Source organism: Salmo salar, chromosome ssa26 (assembly GCF_905237065.1).
Source record: "Salmo salar chromosome ssa26, Ssal_v3.1, whole genome shotgun sequence".
NCBI classification, from domain to species: domain Eukaryota; kingdom Metazoa; phylum Chordata; class Actinopteri; order Salmoniformes; family Salmonidae; genus Salmo; species Salmo salar.
This window is the reverse complement of record NC_059467.1, coordinates 42,082,837-42,103,302: the sequence shown is the minus strand read 5'-3', so window position 1 is coordinate 42,103,302 and position 20,466 is coordinate 42,082,837. Positions and strand designations below refer to the sequence as shown.

General features: G+C 43.8%; 1 protein-coding gene across 1 annotated transcript in view; it reads right to left on the bottom strand.

The window, feature by feature from the left end:
- Nucleotides 1-20,466, bottom strand: part of LOC106562708 (D-glucuronyl C5-epimerase B) — an 84,883-nt gene that overhangs the window by 7,934 nt on the left and 56,483 nt on the right. Inside the window, exon 4 of the mRNA XM_045708959.1 lies at nucleotides 8,049-8,300. Within this exon, the coding sequence (XP_045564915.1) occupies nucleotides 8,049-8,300 (252 nt within the window). The remainder of the gene's footprint in view (nucleotides 1-8,048; nucleotides 8,301-20,466) is intronic.

Sequence of the window (20,466 nt, the reverse complement as noted above, 5' to 3'; positions counted from 1 at the left end):
GTGATAGCAGCACACACCACCCATACAGCATACAGACAGGGAGGAATTCTCCTTGCCTCTTCCGAAAGTTGCAGGAAATACGAACCACTCTGTTCATGTCATGATAAACTTGGGCAAATGAATACATGCTTTTATACATTTAGTTGATTCCCTACTGATAAAGTTCAATACATTGTTGAATTCTGTTTTACTGTCTGGATTCAGTCCACATCTCGCACTGCAACACTTCCTTAGGCAACAACCCAGCATGGAACACAGTTTGACAACACTACTAGGAAATGTTGAATACCTAACACACACACACACACACACACACACTACCAGTCAAAAGTTTGGACACACCTTCTCATTCAAGGGTTTTTCCACACAAGTGTGTGTAAAGCGCTCATCACACCAAAGGGTGGCTACTTTGAAGAATCTCAAATATAAAATATATTTTGATTTGTTAAACACTTTTTTGGTTACTACATGATTCCATGTGTTATTTCATAGTTCTGATGTCTTCACAATTACACTACAACGTAGAAAATAGTAAAAAATAAAAACCGTGGAATAAGTAGGTGTCCAAACTTTTGGCTGGTACTGTATATGTATAGATACACACGCTTCCTTCCAGAATTCATCTTCTGAACTTATCTCAAAATGTTCAGGCCCCTTGTCAGCAGCTAAGCCTTGCTCCCTCCCTCCCTCCTACTAAGTCTGCACCCCACAGCACTCTGAAAACACTTAGCGGAGGAGGCACTATTAAACATTCAAAAAGAGAGGGCACACACAGACAGAGAGGGCACACACAGACAGAGAGGGCACACACAGACAGAGAGGGCACACACAGACAGAGAGGGCACACACAGACAGAGAGGGCACACACAGACAGAGAGGGCACACACAGACAGAGAGGGCACACACAGACAGAGAGGCACAGTCAGGATGGCAGGCAGGGCCCCAGGTTTCTACAGCTCTTTAATGCACTCATAAATCCATTACTTAAGGCAACCCAGAGAGTAAGTGGATTTGTACCGTGGCCCTGTGATTACTCTGCCATCAATAAATGATGGGCCGGGAATACAGACGAGATCCCATCTCCTCTCTGATGGTGCTCATCACCGGGGTTGAGAGAGACAATATGCCAGGTTGTCTGCTGCTGCTCATCACCGGGGTTGAGAGGGACACTATGCCAGGTTGTCTGCTGCTGCTCATCACCGGGGTTGAGAGGGACACTATGCCAGGTTGTCTGCTGCTCATCACCGGGGTTGAGAGACACACTATGCCAGGTTGTCTGCTGCTCATCACTGGGGTTGAGAGACACAATATGCCAGGTTGTCTGCTGCTCATCACCAGGGTTGAGAGAGACAATATGCCAGGTTGTCTGCTGCTCATCACCGGGGTTGAGAGACACAATATGCCAGGTTGTCTGCGGCACAGGTGCACTAATACATACATTGCCTTTATTAAGTATTCACACACCTTGACTTTTTCCACATTATGTTGAGTTACAGACTGGATTTAAAATGGATTACATTGAGATTGTGCGTCACAGATCTACACACAGCACCCCATAATGTCAGTGGAAATCTGTTTTTAGAAATATTTACCAATGAATAAAAATGAAAAGCTGAAATTAGTCAATAAGTACTCCACCCAGATATTTTTATTTTTTACATTGGATAAAAGTAGAGACTCAGAGCTACAAAATGGTATATCATACACTACAGAACAATGGGAAAGTAATTATGCTTTGAAAATTGATAAACTTGTAACCTCACTTTTGAGAAAATGGCCCTTGAATGTTTTGGTACACCTACTGGAGAGCTCTTTTGTCTACACCCATTCAGCATCGTTCACACTCGCTTTAGCCCCACCCATCTCTTTAAGGATTCACATGTAAGGCCATGTACTAAACAATCAAAGACATTAACCTCTTGGGGCTAGGTGGGACGCTAGCGTGCCACCTGTGGTGCACTCCATCAACAGCAGGTGCATTTCAAGAGCGGCAAATTTGAATCCAAATAAATGTCAAAATTCAAATTTTTCAAAAATACAACTATGTTACACCATTTGAAAGATAAACATCTCCTTAATCTAACCACGTTTTACGATTTCAAAAAGGTTTTACGGCGAAAGCATAAATTTAGAGTATGTTAGGACAGTACATTTACAAGAGTTGTGTGTAATGTTTTGTCAAGTCAAAGACAGGGTCACCAAAACCATAAAACCAGCTAAAATGATACACTAACCTTTTACAATCTCCATCAGATGACACTCCTAGGACATTATGTTAGACAATGCATGCATTTTTAGTTCTATCAAGTTCATATTTATATACAAAAACAGCGTTTTACTATGGCATTGATGTTGAGGAAATCGTTTCCCTCCAATAACCGGCAGTCAAGTCAGCGTCACAAATTAAATAATTAAAATTAGAAAACATTGGTAAAATATTATATTGTCATTTAAAGAATTATAGATTTACATCTTTTGAACGCAATCAACTTGCCAGATTTAAAAATAACCTTACTGGGAAATCACACTTTGCAATAATCTGAGCACTGTGCCCAGAAAAATACGCGTTGCGATACAGACTAGACGTCATGTTGGGGAGATCTAAAATCGAAAATACTATGTAAATAATCCATTACCTTTGATTCTCTTCATCAGATGTCACTTCCAGGTATCACAGGTCCATAACGAATGTAGTTTTGTTCAAAAAAGCTCATCATTTATGTCCAAAAATCTCCGTCTCGTTAGCACATGATGTAAGCCAGCCGGACTTCTCGTCATGAACGAGGGGAAAAAATATATTTCCGTTCGTTCAAACATGTCAAACGTTGTATAGCATAAATCATTAGGGCCTTTTTTAACCAGAACATGAATAATATTCAAGGTGGACGAATGCATAGCCTTTTATAACGTATTGGAACGAGGGTACCCAACATGAAGTAGCGCGCCAGGTGTCTAATGGGACATCACCGTTCCATGGCTCTTGTTCGGTCAGATCTCCCTCCAGAAGACTCAAAACACTTTGTAAAGGCTGGTGACATCTAGTGGAAGCAATAGGAAGTGCCAAAATATTCCTAAACCCCTGTGTTTTTCAATGGGATAGGTTTAAAGTCAATACAACACATCAGGTATCCACTTCCTGTCAGAAAATGTCTCAGGGTTTTGCCTGCCAAATGAGTTCTGTTATACTCACAGACACCATTCAAACAGTTTTGGAAACTTTAGAGTGTTTTCTATCCATATATAATAAGTATATGCATATTCTAGTTACTGGGTAGGATTAGTAACCAGATTAAATCGGGTACATTTTTTTTATCCAGACGTGCAAATGCTGCCCCCTAGACCCAACAGGTTAAGACTAAAGGCTGGTTTATACTACGGGTGTGTTTGTAATTTAATTTGAAGAGCAGGAGAGCGCGCTCTGGGCGTTTCGTAAACTCAGAGTGTTGTCAGATTGTCTGTTGGTAAATTGAGCCTTTCGCTCTCTTAGCGTTCAGAGCACACAGTGGACGCTCTGGCACAAGGAGTAGGGTTCATCCCAGCGTTCTGACCTCACAACAGCAGTCAAGCACCCAAGCTAACGTTGGCTAGCTTGCTAGCTACTGCCAGACCCAAAAAATTAGAGAACAGATCACTCCGACCATTTTACTCACCCAGGCAGAGCTGATTAGGCTGTTTTTATGTTATCCAGAACGTTGGTGACTAACTGTAGTGCTGGCAACAATTTAATTCCGATTTTTTTTGCCAACGTTTACTGATACCGGCCATATTCAACGGGTGTTGGGCTATCGTATATTTGTCAGTTATTCTGCGCTCTGGCACACTCAGACGAGAGTGCTCTGAAATCGAGGTAGATAGCTGGTAAATTCGCTCTGGCTAACTCTAGCGACAGTTGTCGCAGTGATATCATGAACATTCTATTGACATGGTTACTTGCACAGTGGAGTCTTTTGTTTAGACATGTAGCTATCTAGCTAAACAATGAACCATAATCCCAATTTATAACGTTACTACTCTGCATTAATTTGTAGGTAGCTAACCAAGCAGGTTCAATGTTAGCTAGCTAACATTAGGCTTTAACTAGCAATGCAAATGGCTCAAATATGAATAATATTACTACACAGATCATACACGTAACGTTAGCAAGCGAGCCTGCTAACGCTAGCTAGCTAAAACATTTACATTCAAATGGCTCTCCTGTGAAGTAGTGACGCATGACATACGCCTAGTTTCCTGAAACCAGTCATAATTATCTGTAAGGTCCCTCAGTCGAGCAGTGAATTTCAACCAAAGACTAGGGAGGTTTTCCAAATGGTACACAAAGAAAGGCACCTAATGGTAGATGTGTAATAAAAAAAAGCAGACATTGAATATCACTTTCAGCATGTTACAATTACAATTACTAATTCAACTTTGGATGGTGCATCAATACACCCAGTGACTACAAAGATACAGGCGTCCTTCCTAACACAGTTGCCCGAGAGGAAGGAAACCTCTCAGGGATTTCACCATGAAGCTAACAGTGAGATTTTTTATTTAGTGGCTGTGAAAGGAGATAACTGGGGATGAATCAATAGCATTGTAGTTACTCCACAATACTAACATAAATGACAGAAGGAAAAAGAAGCCCATACAGAAGAAAAAAATATTCCAAAACATGCATCCTGTTTGCAATAAGGCACTAAAGTAATACTTAAAAAATAAATAAAAAAAATTGGCAAAGAAATGAACTTTTTGTCCTGAATACAAAACGTTATGTTTGGGGCAAATCCAACAATACGTCACCAAGTATCTCTTAGTATTTTCAAGCATGGTGGTGGCTGCATCATGTTATAGGTATGCTTGTCATCAGCAAGGACTAGGGAAGTTTAGGAAAAAAAGAAATGGAATAGCGCCAAGAACAGGCAAAATCCTAGAGGAAAACATGGTTCAGTCTGCTTTCCAACAGACACTGGGAGACAAATTCACCTTTCATCAGGGCAATTACCTAAAACACAAGGCCAAATACACACTGGAGTTGCTTACCAAGACAACGTTCCTGAGCGGCCTAGTTATAGTTTTGATTTAAATCAGCTTGAAAATCTATGGCAAAAATCCCAGAAAGACTCACTGCTGTAATCACTGCCAAAGGTGATTGTAACATGTATTAACTCAGGGGTTTGAATACTTATCTAATCAAGATATGTGTTAATTTTAAATAAATTAAAAACACATTTTCTTCCACTTTCACAGTCTTTTGTGCAGATCACTAACATTTCTTTTTTACAATTAAATCCATTTTAATCCCACATTGTTAACGACAAAATGTGGAAAAAGTCAAGGGGTGTGACTACTTTCTGAAGGCACACGAATATACCAAAACATCTGTACTTTCTAGAAACTAGAACAAAACGGTTTGAGTACTATAATTTGTTACTTTCGATACTTTTGTCAAATGTGTCTCACGAATCAAGTCTATCATCGCTGCAAATGTCCCCCACATACTCACTGTTAGCCTGCACTGGGAGTCTGGGCTGCATCATGTTAGCTCCACATACTCACTGTTAGCCTGCACTGGGAGTCTGGGCTGCATCATGTTAGCTCCACATACTCACTGTTAGCCTGCACTGGGAGTCTGGGCTGCATCATGTTAGCTCCACATACTCACTGTTAGCCTGCACTGGGAGCCTGGGCTGCATCATGTTTGCTCCACATACTCACTGTTAGCCTGCACTGGGAGTCTGGGCTGCATCATGTTAGCTCCACATACTCACTGTTAGCCTGCACTGGGAGTCTGGGCTGCATCATGTTTGCTCCACATACTCACTGTTAGCCTGCACTGGGAGTCTGGGCTGCATTATTTTAGCTCCTCACTCATGATGCACAGAAGTCAACACACTTGAAAAATGTGACACGGCATGTAGAAAAGTTGAAACTGTTAATTATTGTTCAAAAAACAATGTCCATACAGGCTAAAATACTTTACAATGCAAGAAGATACCGGTAGCTTCCAGCTTTGCAGGCTAACTTTCCACCAAAAACATAACTAATTCACTTTATCGGTCTCCCTCATGTCTCTCTCTCTCTGTCAAAGATGTATTGCCTCAGAGAACTGAGGGCTCCGACAGGCCGTACCCCTCTTGGCTCGTGAACGACTTCATTACTAGTTAAAGAGACAGTGGCAATTTTATAAAAGAAGCTACTTCTACGCAAATGTTGTTGATCGGTACAATAACATAAGTGTCACATGGAAGGGAAACAGATTGTCATCTGTACCCCATGAAATCAGCCAAAACAAGCTGAATAACTCAACGCATGCACACACTCCTATTGAATATGCATTCACCTGTATTGTGGATAGACCTAGACTACATCTTGATTTACCCAGTTTATCAATAGATATATACCATTCAAAAAGGTATTACCATGTTGTTGTTATGTAGTTAGATTGTTTAATTGGTTCATTAATACATACATGGCTGTATCTGAAGAAGTCTGACGTAAAACATTTGAAATGTAATGATATTGAACTCAAAAGATGCCCAGCAATTGAACAGAGCAGTACCTGAGTTCATCTGTCTGGATCAAGTGCCATTCTGTGGCTTTGGCTAATATGCCTTCTGTTTTTGCTGAGGTATCATTTTGGTATCGAGCATTGTGATACTAAACCTGGTATCCAAATTAAAATGCAGGTATCGTGACACACTGATGACCCTCCCACTCGTCTGCCGAATTCGCCTTGCTCTTGTTTTCCTTAATAGGATGTCGGTGGGCGGAGCCGGGAGGGTCGTCAGTGAAATGGGACACCTGGGCTCGGGTGTATCCCAGGATAAATGCACCTCTTCCCCATTCATTGGGGAGACTCTCCATGCAGACACAGATTTTGGTTGTGGCTGTTTTTGGTTGTTTGCTTTGGCACCTTTCAACACCCCTCATTATCACATTTATGCACGCGACCACTCACTCACACTAGTGATTACTGACTACACACGCGCCATTGTTAATTATATTTAGTTTACTTTAGTTAAAGAAATACATTTTGTTATTCCTTATCTCCACGTTGTCTCCTTTTTTGTTACGCACTTTGAGCCGGTTCGTGACAAACACACACACACACACACACACACACACACACAGGTACTCAATTGCGCTCACACACGCACTTATTTAGGCCTATCGAAACACATAAGCACTCACACATTCATAGACCACAGCTCTAGCCATATGGGGCTTAGCTAGTGACAACAATTACTCCACTGTCTCCTTATAGAATGGCCCTGCTAATGTTAATGGGGTTTGATCTGCTGCAGGGGGAAAACTGCATTACAGGATGATCAACAAAAGAATGGGCATCAGCGCCCAGAATCCAGGCGCCTCTCTGCCATTGACGACTGAGACATACAGTAGTGACCACAATCTGCTCTGTATGGGATGAGTAGGCCACAGGCTTCCAATCAAATGAAACTCATTGATCCGCTTGTCAGATACCCAAGGGGGGGATTGTGGGGGAGGGAGAGAGAGGGAGAGAGAGGGGGATTGTGGGGGAGGGAGAGAGAGGGGGATTGTGGGAGTTCATTCTAGTAGGGTGACGTTTGTCGTCATGAGTCTTGTCCTGGAGGCAGAACTGAGCAACTTCCCTTTAGATAGGCCAGCTGAAAAGTCAAAATTGGGTTAGCAGTGGGTTAAGGTTAAAATATAATGACTTTGTGGCTGTGCAGAGTTGCCTCAAGAACAAGATTCATGCGGAAAAAAGCATTAACCTGAGTAATTCTATGGGGACTAAGAAAGATGAGTAGAGAGAGGAATAGCCTGGAGATGGAGCGAGAGAGAAGAGGGAAAATGGCCAGACAAAGTTGAGAGCTAGAAAGAGAAATAGACAAAGAGAGCAATCAAGGAGAGGTAGATGATGTACTAATGATCAAGGTCTAAGAAAGCTCTACAGATTGAGGTGAGGACAGAACATTCCAGCCTCATTTTCAACCACTGCATTCTATCCACCACAGAGACAGAAACGCACAAGAATCCATCTACCTCCCCGTACTATAGACATACATGCGCTGCTGCCATCCTACCTGGGGCACTGAACTGGCGCACGGCGGTGGCACGGCCCTTGTCGTGGAGCCGTGTGAGGCTGCAGCCCTTGGGGACCGTCCAGGGCCCGCTGGGTGAGCCCGCGCGGTTGTCCTTCTCCTCGGCCGCGTCGTACAGCTCCACATGGGGTGGCCGCTCCGTCAGGTTCTTGCTGTAGTGGCTCAGGCCGTACTGGGCGATCTGGATGGCATAGAAGTAGCCCTGGGGACCCCACTGGGTAGAGAGGGGCACGCCTGGGGGAGAGAGCTTACATAATAAAACAGTTGAGGCACTAGCATCACAAAGCACTGACGTCACCTGTGATTACAGATCATGCCTGAGCACCCAGGACGCCACTGAATAATGACTGTCTTGTTTTCAGAGATACTTCATTCTTGATACACTGATATCATTTCGATATCAGTTGCAATTCGTTACTGTTGTGCTATTTTGTTAGTTTTTTTTGCGTTGTTTGTAACTTATTTTGTACATAATGTTGCTGCTACCATCTCTTATGACCAAAAATAACTTGTGGACATCAGAACTGGGATTACACACCACGAACTGGAAGAATCTTTTTATTTTAACGAGTCCGACAAGAAAGATACACTGCTCTCCCGGGAACAGGCAAAGATCCGTCATTTGGGTGAAGAAAAGACGGAGGAAAAGGACGCAGATCGGGCTGCCTTCTGAGAACTTTAATCCAGGCAAACAAATCATTTTTACCAGCATGTCACATGTGAAACCATAGGAAAAAGCGTCTCTGGACCACCTTTACTCCACACACAGAGATGCATACAAAGCTCTCCCCTGCCCTCCATTTGGAAAATCTGACCATAATTCTATCCTCCTGATTCCTGCTTACAAGCCAAAACTAAGCAGGAAGTACCAGTGACTCGCTCAATACGGAAGTGGTCAGATGACATGGATGCTAAGCTACAGGACTGTTTTGCTAGCACAGACTGGAATATGTTCCGGGATTTATCCAATGGCATTGAGGAGTACACCACCACCTGTCATCGGCTTCATCAATAAGTGCATCGACAACGTCGTCCCCAGTGACCGTAGGTACATATCCCAACCAGAAACCATGGATTACAGGCAACATCCGCATCGAGCTAAAGGCTGCCGCTTTCAAGGAGCGGGACACGAATCCGGACGCCTATAAGAAATCCCGCTATGCCCTCAGACGAACCGTCAAACAAGCAACAAGTCAACACAGGACTAAGATCGAATCCTACTACACCTGCTCTGACACTCGTCGAATGTGGCAGGGCTTAACTATTACGGACTACAAAGGGAAACCCAGACGCGAGCTGCCCAGTGACACGTGCCTACCAGACGAGCTAAATGCTTTTTATGCTCGCTTCGAAGCAAGCAACACTGAAGCATGCACAAGAGCACCAGTTCTGGATGACTGTGTGATAACGCTCTCGGTAGCCGTAGGTGAGCAAGACCTTTAAACAGGTCAACATTCACAAAGCCACGAGGCCAGATGGATAACCAGGACGTGTACTGAAAGCATGCGTGGACCAACTGGCAAGTGTCTTCACTGACATTTTCAACCTCTCTCTGACCGAGTCTACATGTTTCAAGCAGACCACCATAGTCCCTGTGCCCAAGGAAGCGAAGGTAACCTGCCTAAACGATTACTGCCCGTGGCACTCACATCGGCAGCCATGAAGTGCTTTGAAAAGCTGGTCATGGCTCACTTCAACAGCATCTTCCCGGACACCCTAAACCCACTCGAATTCGCATACCGCCCCAACAGATCCACAGATTAAGCCATCTCTACACTGCCCTTTCTCACCTGGACAAAAGGAACACCTATGTGAGAATGCTGTTCATTGACTACAGCTCAGCGTTAAACACCATAGTGCCCTCAAAGCTCATCACTAAGCTAAGGACCCTGGGACTAAACACCTCCCTCTGCAACTAGATCCTGGACTTCCTGACGGGCCGCCCCCAGGTGGTAAGGGTAGGCAACAACACGTCTGCCGCGCTGATCCTCAACACTGGGGCCTCTCAGGGGTGTGTACTTAGTTCCCTCCTGTACTCCCTGTTCACCCACGACTGTGTGGCCAAACACAACTCCAACACCATCATTAAGGTTGCTGACGACACAACAGTGGTAGGTCTGATCACCAACAACGATGAAACTGTCTATAGGGAGGTGGTCAGAGAACTGTCAGTGTAGTGCCAGGACAACAACCTCTCCCTCAATGTGAGCAAGACAAAGGAGCAGATCGTGGACTACAGGAAAAGGCGGGCCGAACAGGCCCCATTAACATCGACAGGGCTGTAGTGGAGCAAGTCGAGAGTTTCAAGTTCCTCGGTGTCCATATCACCAACAAACTATCATGGTCCAAACACATCAAGACAGTCGTGAAGATGGTACAACAAAACCTTTTCCCCCTCAGGAGACTGAAAAGATTTGGCATGGGTCCCCAGATCCTCAAAAAGTTCTACAGCTGCACCATTGAGAGCATCCTGACCGGTTGCATCACCGCCTGGTATGGCAACTACTCGGCATCTGACATTAAGATGCTACAGAGGTTTGTGCGTATGGCCCAGTACATCACTGAGGCCAAGCTTTCTGCAATCTAGGACCTATATAATAGGCGGTGTCAGAGGAAAGCCCATAAAATTGTCAAAGACTGCAGCCACCCTGTTCTCTCTGCTACCGCACTGCGAGCGGTACCGGAGCTTCAAGTCTTGGACCAAAAGGATGCTTAACAGCTTCTACCCCCAAGCCATAAGACTGCTGAACAATTAATCAAATGGCCACCGGACTATTTACATTGACACCCCCCCCCATTTGTTTTGTAAACTGCTACTACTCGCTGTTTATTATCTTTGCATAGTCACTTCACCCCTACCTACATGTACAAATTACCTCTGACCTGTACCAACCACACCCTGACTCGGGACCTGTAACCCCTGTATATAGCCTCGTTATTGTTATGTTATTGTGTTACTTTATGATTTTTACTTTAGTTTATTTGGTAAATATTTTCTTAACTCTTCTTGAACGGCAATGTTGGTTAAGGGCTTGTAAGTAAACATTTCATGGTAAGGTCTACACATGTGACAAATAAAGTTTGAATATTATTTATATATTATTTATATATTTCAAACTTCATGTTTAAATTAGAAACAGTGAGAAGAGCGGCGGCGGACAGAGCGGCGGCGGACAGAGCGGCGGCGGCGGCGGACAGAGCGGCGGCGGACAAGCGGGGACAGAGCGGCGGCGGACAGAGCGGCGGCGGACAGAGCGGCGGCGGCGGCGGACAGAGCGGCGGCGGCGGCGGCAGACAGAGGCAGAACTTCATAGCTGGGAGTACAAATATAGAAATGGAGAGAGTCCTGCCACAGACAGCGGTAGACACATGTAGAGAGCGAGGGGGGGGTGGTAGAGAAAGTGAAGCGAGACAAAAGTGCCAGCGAGACACGGCCTATTTTAGAAACCAACGGAGAAATAGGCAAGCACACAGAGAGAAAGGAAAATGGCCACATTAAGTGATCAGAGAGACAGACAAGACCGTGAGGTGAAATTCAAGCTAATCTATTTCCAACGTCAGGTACCTGGAGGATAGCCTCCTCGTCCCACTACAAATAGCCTGGGCTGCCTGGCGGGTGGCACCCTGATGAATAGATAGTTTACCTAAAGAGCTCATGACAGAGACAGCAGAACCCACTAGCCATGACAATCACATTAGCGGCTAGCGTTAGACTAGCCCATAGTGTTGGTGGTGGTGGGGGTGATTACTCTGCATTAAGCAGTGAGGGGGTGTGAATCAGTTTGCAATGTTTTATCTTGTACAACAAGACAACACCGGACCAATGGGTGTGAATAGTTTAAAGAAGCTTCCTCATATGTCCTTTCCTTCATCTGCACCCAATGGAAAAAAAGAGGGATCTACCATATTGCTTTCTGCTATCCTCAGTTCAGAGCAGATTAAGGACAAGAGATGAGGAGAGAAAGACAGCTAAGTATCAAGTATAAACCGTCAACACCAGACAAAAGGACGACCAGACAAAAGGACAGCAGAGTTTAGGATTATTAATAATGGAATAGTTGAGGTGGTGACGTTTTCTGAATTTGGGAGCATAGTATTCAGTATTCATTAGTCTGCCTTCAGTTCTCCTTACAAAACCCAGGCAGTTGCCAGGTCGCCCTCCATCCATCTCACACAAACACTCAGCGTGCACATCCATTATTTCTCAGGGGCTGCTGGGTAAAAAAAAAGATGTCTGATGTAGAAAGGATACCTGGCGCATGAAGACTCTCCAAAGAAAAGAAATCATTTTTGGTGTAAAAATGGCTTATAATGGTTTGACTATCGCTTAGATCTTCCTGAGCTATGTCGACTTTAAAGATGATGCAAGCCATTCTCACTTAAAAGTTGATTTACACTAGGGCCGTGTGGCACCAGGACTGCAGCTGTAAGCACCATGGCAGGGGATTGCTACTCCTGCTACACGCTCCAGGAGTTAAATTAAGTCTTAGGTTTGGCGACAGTGTCTGGCCTAGATTCTATTCAGAGAGTCCTTAGCCCCCTCCACACACACACTCCCCTCTGGATGAAGAGCGTCATATACATCATTAGAGGGTGTGTGTGAGAGAGAGACTAGGGGAAGAAAAAGACCGTAAGAACACAGACTAGAAAGTGATAAAGAAAAGCTCTATGGGTTGAGGAGAGGAGCTTCTCTCTCCAGTAATGACAGACAACCTGCTAGAACTTCATTCCTAAAGATTCAACTTCAGCAGCAACTCAGTCACCTGATAAGAGTTTTCCATAAGCTCCGACCAGCGACGAAATAGCCGATAAACTGCTTTGTCAGCCGGCTACTTTTTCCACTTTATTCATTAACTAGGCTTCTTTCCATTTAAAAAGTTTCAATTCGTCAGAAAAGTCAGTAAAGCCTTCTCTCACTCGATTGAACGACATGAATCTTCTAGTGATCTATTTATAGGACAGGCGCCTGTCAGTCAAAGCCAGAGATGACAGGGACACACTGCTGGATTGTCAGTCTGCTGTCTGTCCCGCCTCTCGGTACCCGTGTGATCTTTGTGCGCTCTCGTTGGCTGCAGTCAAATTTATTTTCATGGAGGAGCGTGATCCTCTTCAACCTCTGTGAGTGAATTTACACTTCCAATGTACATTAATGCAAGTGGTAACGATGAGTTAAAATCCACTTCATTATTGTTGAGGCATATTCATTTACGTGTTTCATAGGCCTACTATAGCCAACCATAGAGTCGCGGCCCATAGACTATTTACTGTGCTTTGATTGATGACAAAACAGCAAGTGTTGACCAGTTTATAAAAGGTGTCGAACTGACTGAAAAGTCCATCTTCTAGATCCCTTTGCCATTTATAAATCATACTTTGCTATTTATAAGTCCATGGTACCGCATCGGGACAAGTAAACCAAAAGATCTTTGTATTTTCCTAGGATTCCAAGCTGATGTCGAGAGTTGCCAGTGACCTCTAAAGTGACTCGTCAGTGTAGCCTGGTGATGGTTGCTCGCGAACGAACGGCTCTTTTTGAACGTATCTTTTAGGTGAAGGACTCGAGTCGTTCATTTAGCTCTCCAATTTGCATACTGGTAGGCTACTACTGCTTTTTTGGCAATTATCTGCAGATAAATTATGAAAACATTCGGTTAAGATGTTGAATCCTCGCTGCAGGAACAATAGGTAGAGAAAATATGATAAATAAAACAGATTGAAGGTTATAAAAGCTAATGTCATGGTACGGTATTATTCAGAATATTGATATAGGCCTACTGATTTGATTAAAGTGTCCACAAGTAGTCAACTGCTGCTTTCTGTGTAGCAAAGCCCATGTTAAACACTGGCTTCATTCTTCAATCACACCTGTAGGTCTTTTCATGTCTTTTAATGGGCGCCTGACTTGGTATAAAAGTGGGGGTGCACAATGGGGGGTCTGGGTGTCCTCCCCCTAACATGTTTTTAAATGTTATTTTAAACCCATTTCCCTTCAATTCTATATTGTTTCTCAACAGGGAATCCATGTTTACATGACATTTAAAAAAAATTGTGGGGGGGTTGCCACAATAAAACTGAATTGAAAGAGTAGACTACACTCTTTTCTGACAAGATTACTAATCTACCGCCTTCCCTCAAAGTCCTACCCACAGTGATTGATTGACAGGTCTGAAACCCTACGAACTGACTCAAACACCCTCCCCTCCCCCTGACAATCCCACCCACAATGATTGATTGACAGGCCAATCAATCACTGTGGGTGGGATTGTCAGGGGAGGGCAGGGTGTCACTCATTTCATGGAGGGCCTAGTGTCTGCAGGTTTTTGCTTTTTGCTTTCAATTAAGCCCTAGACAACCAGGTGTGAGGAGTTCCTTACTAATTAGTGACCTTAATTCATCAATGAAGCTCAAGGGAAGAGCAAAAACCCAGACACTCGGCCCTCCATGGAACGAGTTTGACATACGTGTTAAAAGGATAGTTCACCCAAAATGACATTGGATTCCTTATCCTAAAAGTGTCCAAAGCAGCAGAGCCAATAAAATAAATAATTTTAAGAACAAACGTCATTGTGGCAATTCATGTTGCAGTAAAACTGTAAATATGACTAACCTCAATAGAAGACTTGTTTAATGTTAAAATCATTCCCGCGGGCCACCACCCCTTTCTAGGCCCACGGACCAATTTCACACAAGAAACTTATTGAATAATAGAATACACAAGGGGCAATATCGAAATGCTGTCCGCTAGACTAACTAACTAAACTTGTAGTAAGCATGGTCGAATTACTGACCGGGGTGGGGCCCATTGATCATCAGTTATCATATAAAAACTGCAAACATTTGCCTCCGCCCTACAGCCAAATCCACCCTATGGCAAAATCCAAAAACAACTAGCATGCTGAATTCATCCATTTTAAGAAATGTTCATTGTAAAGTCAACAACTCATTTTACCAATCTGGGAGGTAAAGTCATTAACGTATTCAATAATTGAACTGTGTATTTTTCAGAAGTAATATAGACAGAATGTACCAGAGGCCACCAAAATAAAGCTTGTTCTGCAAAACAAAAATCCCTGAGGGGGCATGCCCCCCAGACCGGAACTCCCTGGCTGGCTACTTTCTCCATGTACTTACAGAAAACACTGCTGATATACATTCTAATAAGTCAAAAAATGTATACCTACGCCTCCCTTCTAATATAGAAACGCAAGGCATAAAGCGGACATGACATCATCACGTCAAAATAAATCACTTATTGTTCCGTGAATTGCATTTGTACGTCAAGGAGTTGCCTTTTGAACAAGAAACGTATACAAATGAGTCCACTTGACATCTCCACTCTGACCAAGTCTGTTGTGGAGGAGTCTCTCAGCGGATGGTGAACGCTTTGAGTTGGTCCCAGAGTGATTAGGCAGGGTTAAAGTAGGGACAGAGATGAAAGGAGACCCATGTTTAATGCATTATGCTCCAAGGGGCCTTCACTAAATAACTTTTCCATGGATACCAGGGCGCATCGGGTAGAAACGCTCCCAAAACCTTACGGCTGAGCCCTCGGGTCCCTCTGGCTGTGACGACCTAATTAAATGGAGTGATATATTCACCCCTTTATAAGATGCAAAGTTGCAGTTGAGGTGCGAGATAGTGCAAGTCTCTCCTCGTCTATAGGAAATGGGTGAGATAATAAGTAAGCTCCCTCCAGATTCATACAGTACCACACATGGATTCTGCTCAGCTCCTGACTGACCCATTTTCCGCCCCAGCCAAATGCAGCCCTCCATACCTGTGGTGCAGAACACTGTTGGGTAAAGGTAGCAGCATTTACTACCCAGCTGGACCTAATAACAGGGTGCAGTTCAGCCATGCAACAAATGTAGAGTGACGCAGCAACGAATACATCTGCAGGGGATTGACTTTTTCCATATACAAACTGCTGTCAGTAAATTCCTATGACTGTTCCTGAGACGATTGTTTCCAGTCAGTGGCTTATTTTTCTCATTCAAAAGAAGTTAAAAGGTTTCACATTTTAATGTTGGTCATTTGCATAATTACACAATCGTCAGCAGGTAGTGAGAGCACACGAAATGTTTTTTTTTTTATCACTTCAGGCACATGTATTAATATGTAATATAAAGCGCTGAGCTTTTTTTGTCTCATTCATCAATTAATATCAAATGCAAATTGATGAAGTACAGAGCCCAAAAAAGTTGAGACTTCACTTTCAAGATGAATGACAATAGCTCCCTGAACTGCTACCCTCACAGTCCTCCTCCTCCCCCACACCCCCCCCTCAAGTATACAGGCCACTTTACCAACTAGCATTGGGAAGGGCCAGCATGGTGATAATGTGGTTTAGAGCCAGAGCTTTCTGAAATGGGCTATTGATATATGGGGGCTTTCATTTTAACAAGAGGTGCCTATCAGTAATGACTTTAGTTAAGGCCCGACTCTCATTATAGCAGGCTAGCTGGCCCAGTCCTCATTATAGCTGGCCCAGTCCTCATTATAGCTGGCCCAGTCCTCATTATAGCTGGCCCAGTCCTCATTAATAGCTGGCCCAGTCCTCATTATAGCAGGCTAGCTGGCCCAGTCCTCATTATAGCAGGCTAGCTGGCCCAGTCCTCATTATAGCAGGCTAGCTGGCCCAGTCCTCATTATAGCAGGCTAGCTGGCCCAGTCCTCATTATAAAAGGCTAGCTGGCCCAGTCCTCATTATAAAAGGCTAGCTGGCCCAGTCCTCATTATAGCAGGCTAGCTGGCCCAGTCCTCATTATAGCAGGCTAGCTGGCCCAGTCCTCATTATAAAAGGCTAGCTGGCCCAGTTCTCATTCTCTTAAAGCTAGCATCATTCGTTGTCAATTCCAACACTAACAAGGCCTCCAAACTAGAGTTCCAATGCCTTTTTAATTGGCTTTACAAACAAATCAAGTATGATTATGTTTACAGTAAAAAAAAAAAAAAATGTAAAGTCTAATTGCATTTAGGTGGAGGGGCAGGTGATGCACGTCTTACAAGCCGTTGGTAAATGGGATGTGTCTTGTTAATCAAGCCTGAAATCACATCAGCACAGAACAAGTGAACATTTTTATTTAGCCATCACACAAACTTCACTGGATTCTGCTGATTATCCAAAAGGATCTGTAATTTCCCTAAGAAAAGCAGGTGGTTATCAAGCCATGTCTGATTGAGTTAAAACAATGTGGAAGGGCAAAAAAAAAATTCTGTTCATACCTGATTAATCTCAATGGCTCTTGATCATGATTTTCTGTTCTAGTCAAATCCACCTTCTATTTAATTAATATTACAGGGTACTAAAATGGTACCACATCCATAGAGAACTAAATACTACTTGTTAGGCAACAACACATGGCAGCTACCATGCAAATGACCATAAATACCATGTAGAATAATATGACGCATAGCATGACGCCTGCTATGCGGTCAGAATTTGAATAAGCCAAGAAAGTGAAAGTGGCATATGATGAAATGAACCCCTAGGGAGAGAGAGACAGGACAGGGAGAGGCATCAGAGAGGAGAGTAATAACAAGGAGATAAATGGAAGGAACATGAGAGATGTTCTCTCCTTCCACACTTGGCAGTATCGCTGTGACTTCCAGTAAGGAGAGAACAAGAGACAGCACAAGAACGAGAGCGAGAGAATGAGAGAGCGAGAGAGAGAGAGATGCAGAGGAAACCTGCTCTCTCCATTGTGCTATAGTCACGGCAGAACAAAAACCCAAGGCCATCCTTGGGGAGAATTTCTTGTTTAAACAGAGAAGATAAATGAAAGTGGACTGGCAGCGCAGTAAGGACAGGGACGAACACAGAGGTAGGGCGACGCTTGGTTACACTCCGGCTCAGTAAGTGGAGCACTGAGGACAAAGGCAGACAATGTGTGTGAGCTTCTGAGATACTGTGCTCTTTTCTTGTCGTGTGTTATAGGCGACATATTCACACCTACCCACACACCAACACGAAGCATACTTCACAACCCACAAGATAGACAAATAGAACACACAATTCAAAATGTTATTGGTCACATCCACATATTTATCAGATGTTATTGCGGGTGTAGTGAAAGGCTTGTGTTCATAGGTACAGCAGTGCATTAATATCTAACAATACACAACAATACACACAGATCTAAAAGTAAAAGAACGGAATTAAGAAATATTAGGACGAGCAATGTTAGTGTGAGTGTGACACACACAAACTCAGCAAAAAAAGAAACGTCCCATTTTCAGGACCCTGTCTTTCAAAGATAATTCGTAAAAATAACTTCACAGATCTTCATTGTAAAGGGTTTAAACACCGTTACCCATGCTTGTTCAATGAACCATAAACAAGTAATGAACATGCACCTGTGGAACGATCGTTAAGACACTTACAGCTTACAGACGGTAGGCAATTAAGGTCAGATATGAAAACTTAGACACTTTCTGACTCTAAAAAACTATAAAGAACGATGCCCAGGGTCCCTGCTCATCTGCGTGAACGTGTCTTAGGCATGCTGCAAGGAGGCATGAGGACTGCAGATGTGGCCAGGGAAATAAATTGCAATGTCCGTACTGTGAGACGCCTAAGACAACGCTACAAGGAGACAGGACAGACAGCTGATCGTCCTCGCATTGGCAGACCACGTGTAACACCTGCGGGACAGGTACAGGATGGCAACAACAACTGCCCGAGTTACACCAGGAACGCACAATCCCTCCATCAGTGCTCAGACTGTCTGCAATAGGCTGAGAGGCTGGACTGAGGGCTTGTAGGCCTGTTGTAAGGCAGGTCCTCACCAGACATCAACGGCAACAACGTTGCCTATGGGCACAAACCCACCGTCGCTGGACCAGACAGGACTGGCAAAAGTGCTCTTCACTAACGAGTCGCCGTTTTGTCTCACCAGGAGCGATGGTCGGATTTGCGTTTATCGTCGAAGGAATGAGCGTTACGCCGAGGCCTGTACTCTGGAGCGGGATCGATTTGGAGGTGGAGGGTCCGTCATGGTCTGGGGCGGTGTGTCACAGCATTATCGGACTGAGCTTGTCGTCATTGCAGGCGATGTCAACGCTGTGCGTTAGAGGGAAGACATCCTCCTCCCTCATGTGGTACCCTTCCAGCAGGCTCATCCTGACATGATCCTCCAGCATGACAATGCCACCAGCCATACTGCTCGTTCTGTGTGTGATTTCCAGCAAGACAGGAATGTCAGTGTTCTGACACAGCCAGCGAAGAGCCCAGATGTCAATCCCATTGAGCACATCTGGGACCTGTTGGATCGGCAGGTGAGGGCTAGGGCCATTCCCCCCAGAAATGTCCGGGAACTTGCAGGTACCTTGGTGGAAGAGTGGGGTAACATCTCACAGCAAGAACTGGCAAATCTGGTGCAGTCCATGAGGAGGAGATGCACTGCAGTACTTAACCTGTTAGGGCTAGGGGGCAGCATTTGCACGTCTGGATAAAAAAATGTACCCGATTTAATCTGGTTACTAATCCTACCCAGTAACTAGAATATGCATATACTTATTATATATGGATAGAAAACACCCTAAATTTTCTACAACTGTTTGAATGGTGTCTGTGAGTATAACAGAACTCATTTGGCAGGCAAAACCCTGAGACATTTTCTGACAGGAAGTGGATACCTGATGTGTTGTATTACCTTTAAACCTATCCCATTGAAAAACACAGGGGCTGAGGAATATTTTGGCACTTCCTATTGCTTCCACTAGATGTCACCAGCCTTTACAAAGTGTTTTGAGTCTTCTGGAGGGAGATCTGACCGAACAAGAGCCATGGAACGATGATGTCCCATTAGACACCTGGCGCGCGAGTTCATGTTGGGTACCCTCGTTCCAATACGTTATAAAAGAGTATGCATTCGTCCACCTTGAATATTATTCATGTTCTGGTTAAAAAGGCCCTAATGATTTATGCTATACAACGTTTGACATGTTTGAACGAACGGAAATATATTTTTTCCCCTCGTTCATGACGAGAAGTCCGGCTGGCTTAGATCATGTGCTAACAAGACGGAGATTTTTGGACATAAATGATGAGCTTTTTTGAACAAAACTACATTCGTTATGGACCTGTGATACCTGGAAGTGACATCTGATGAAGAGAATCAAAGGTAATGGATTATTTACATAGTATTTTCGATTTTAGATCTCCCCAACATGACGTCTAGTCTGTATCGCAACGCGTATTTTTCTGGGCGCAGTGCTCAGATTATTGCAAAGTGTGATTTCCCAGTAAGGTTATTTTTAAATCTGGCAAGTTGATTGCGTTCAAGAGATGTAAATCTATAATTCTTTAAATGACAATATAATATTTTAACAATGTTTTCTAATTTTAATTATTTAATTTGTGACGCTGACTTGACTGCCGGTTATTGGAGGGAAACGA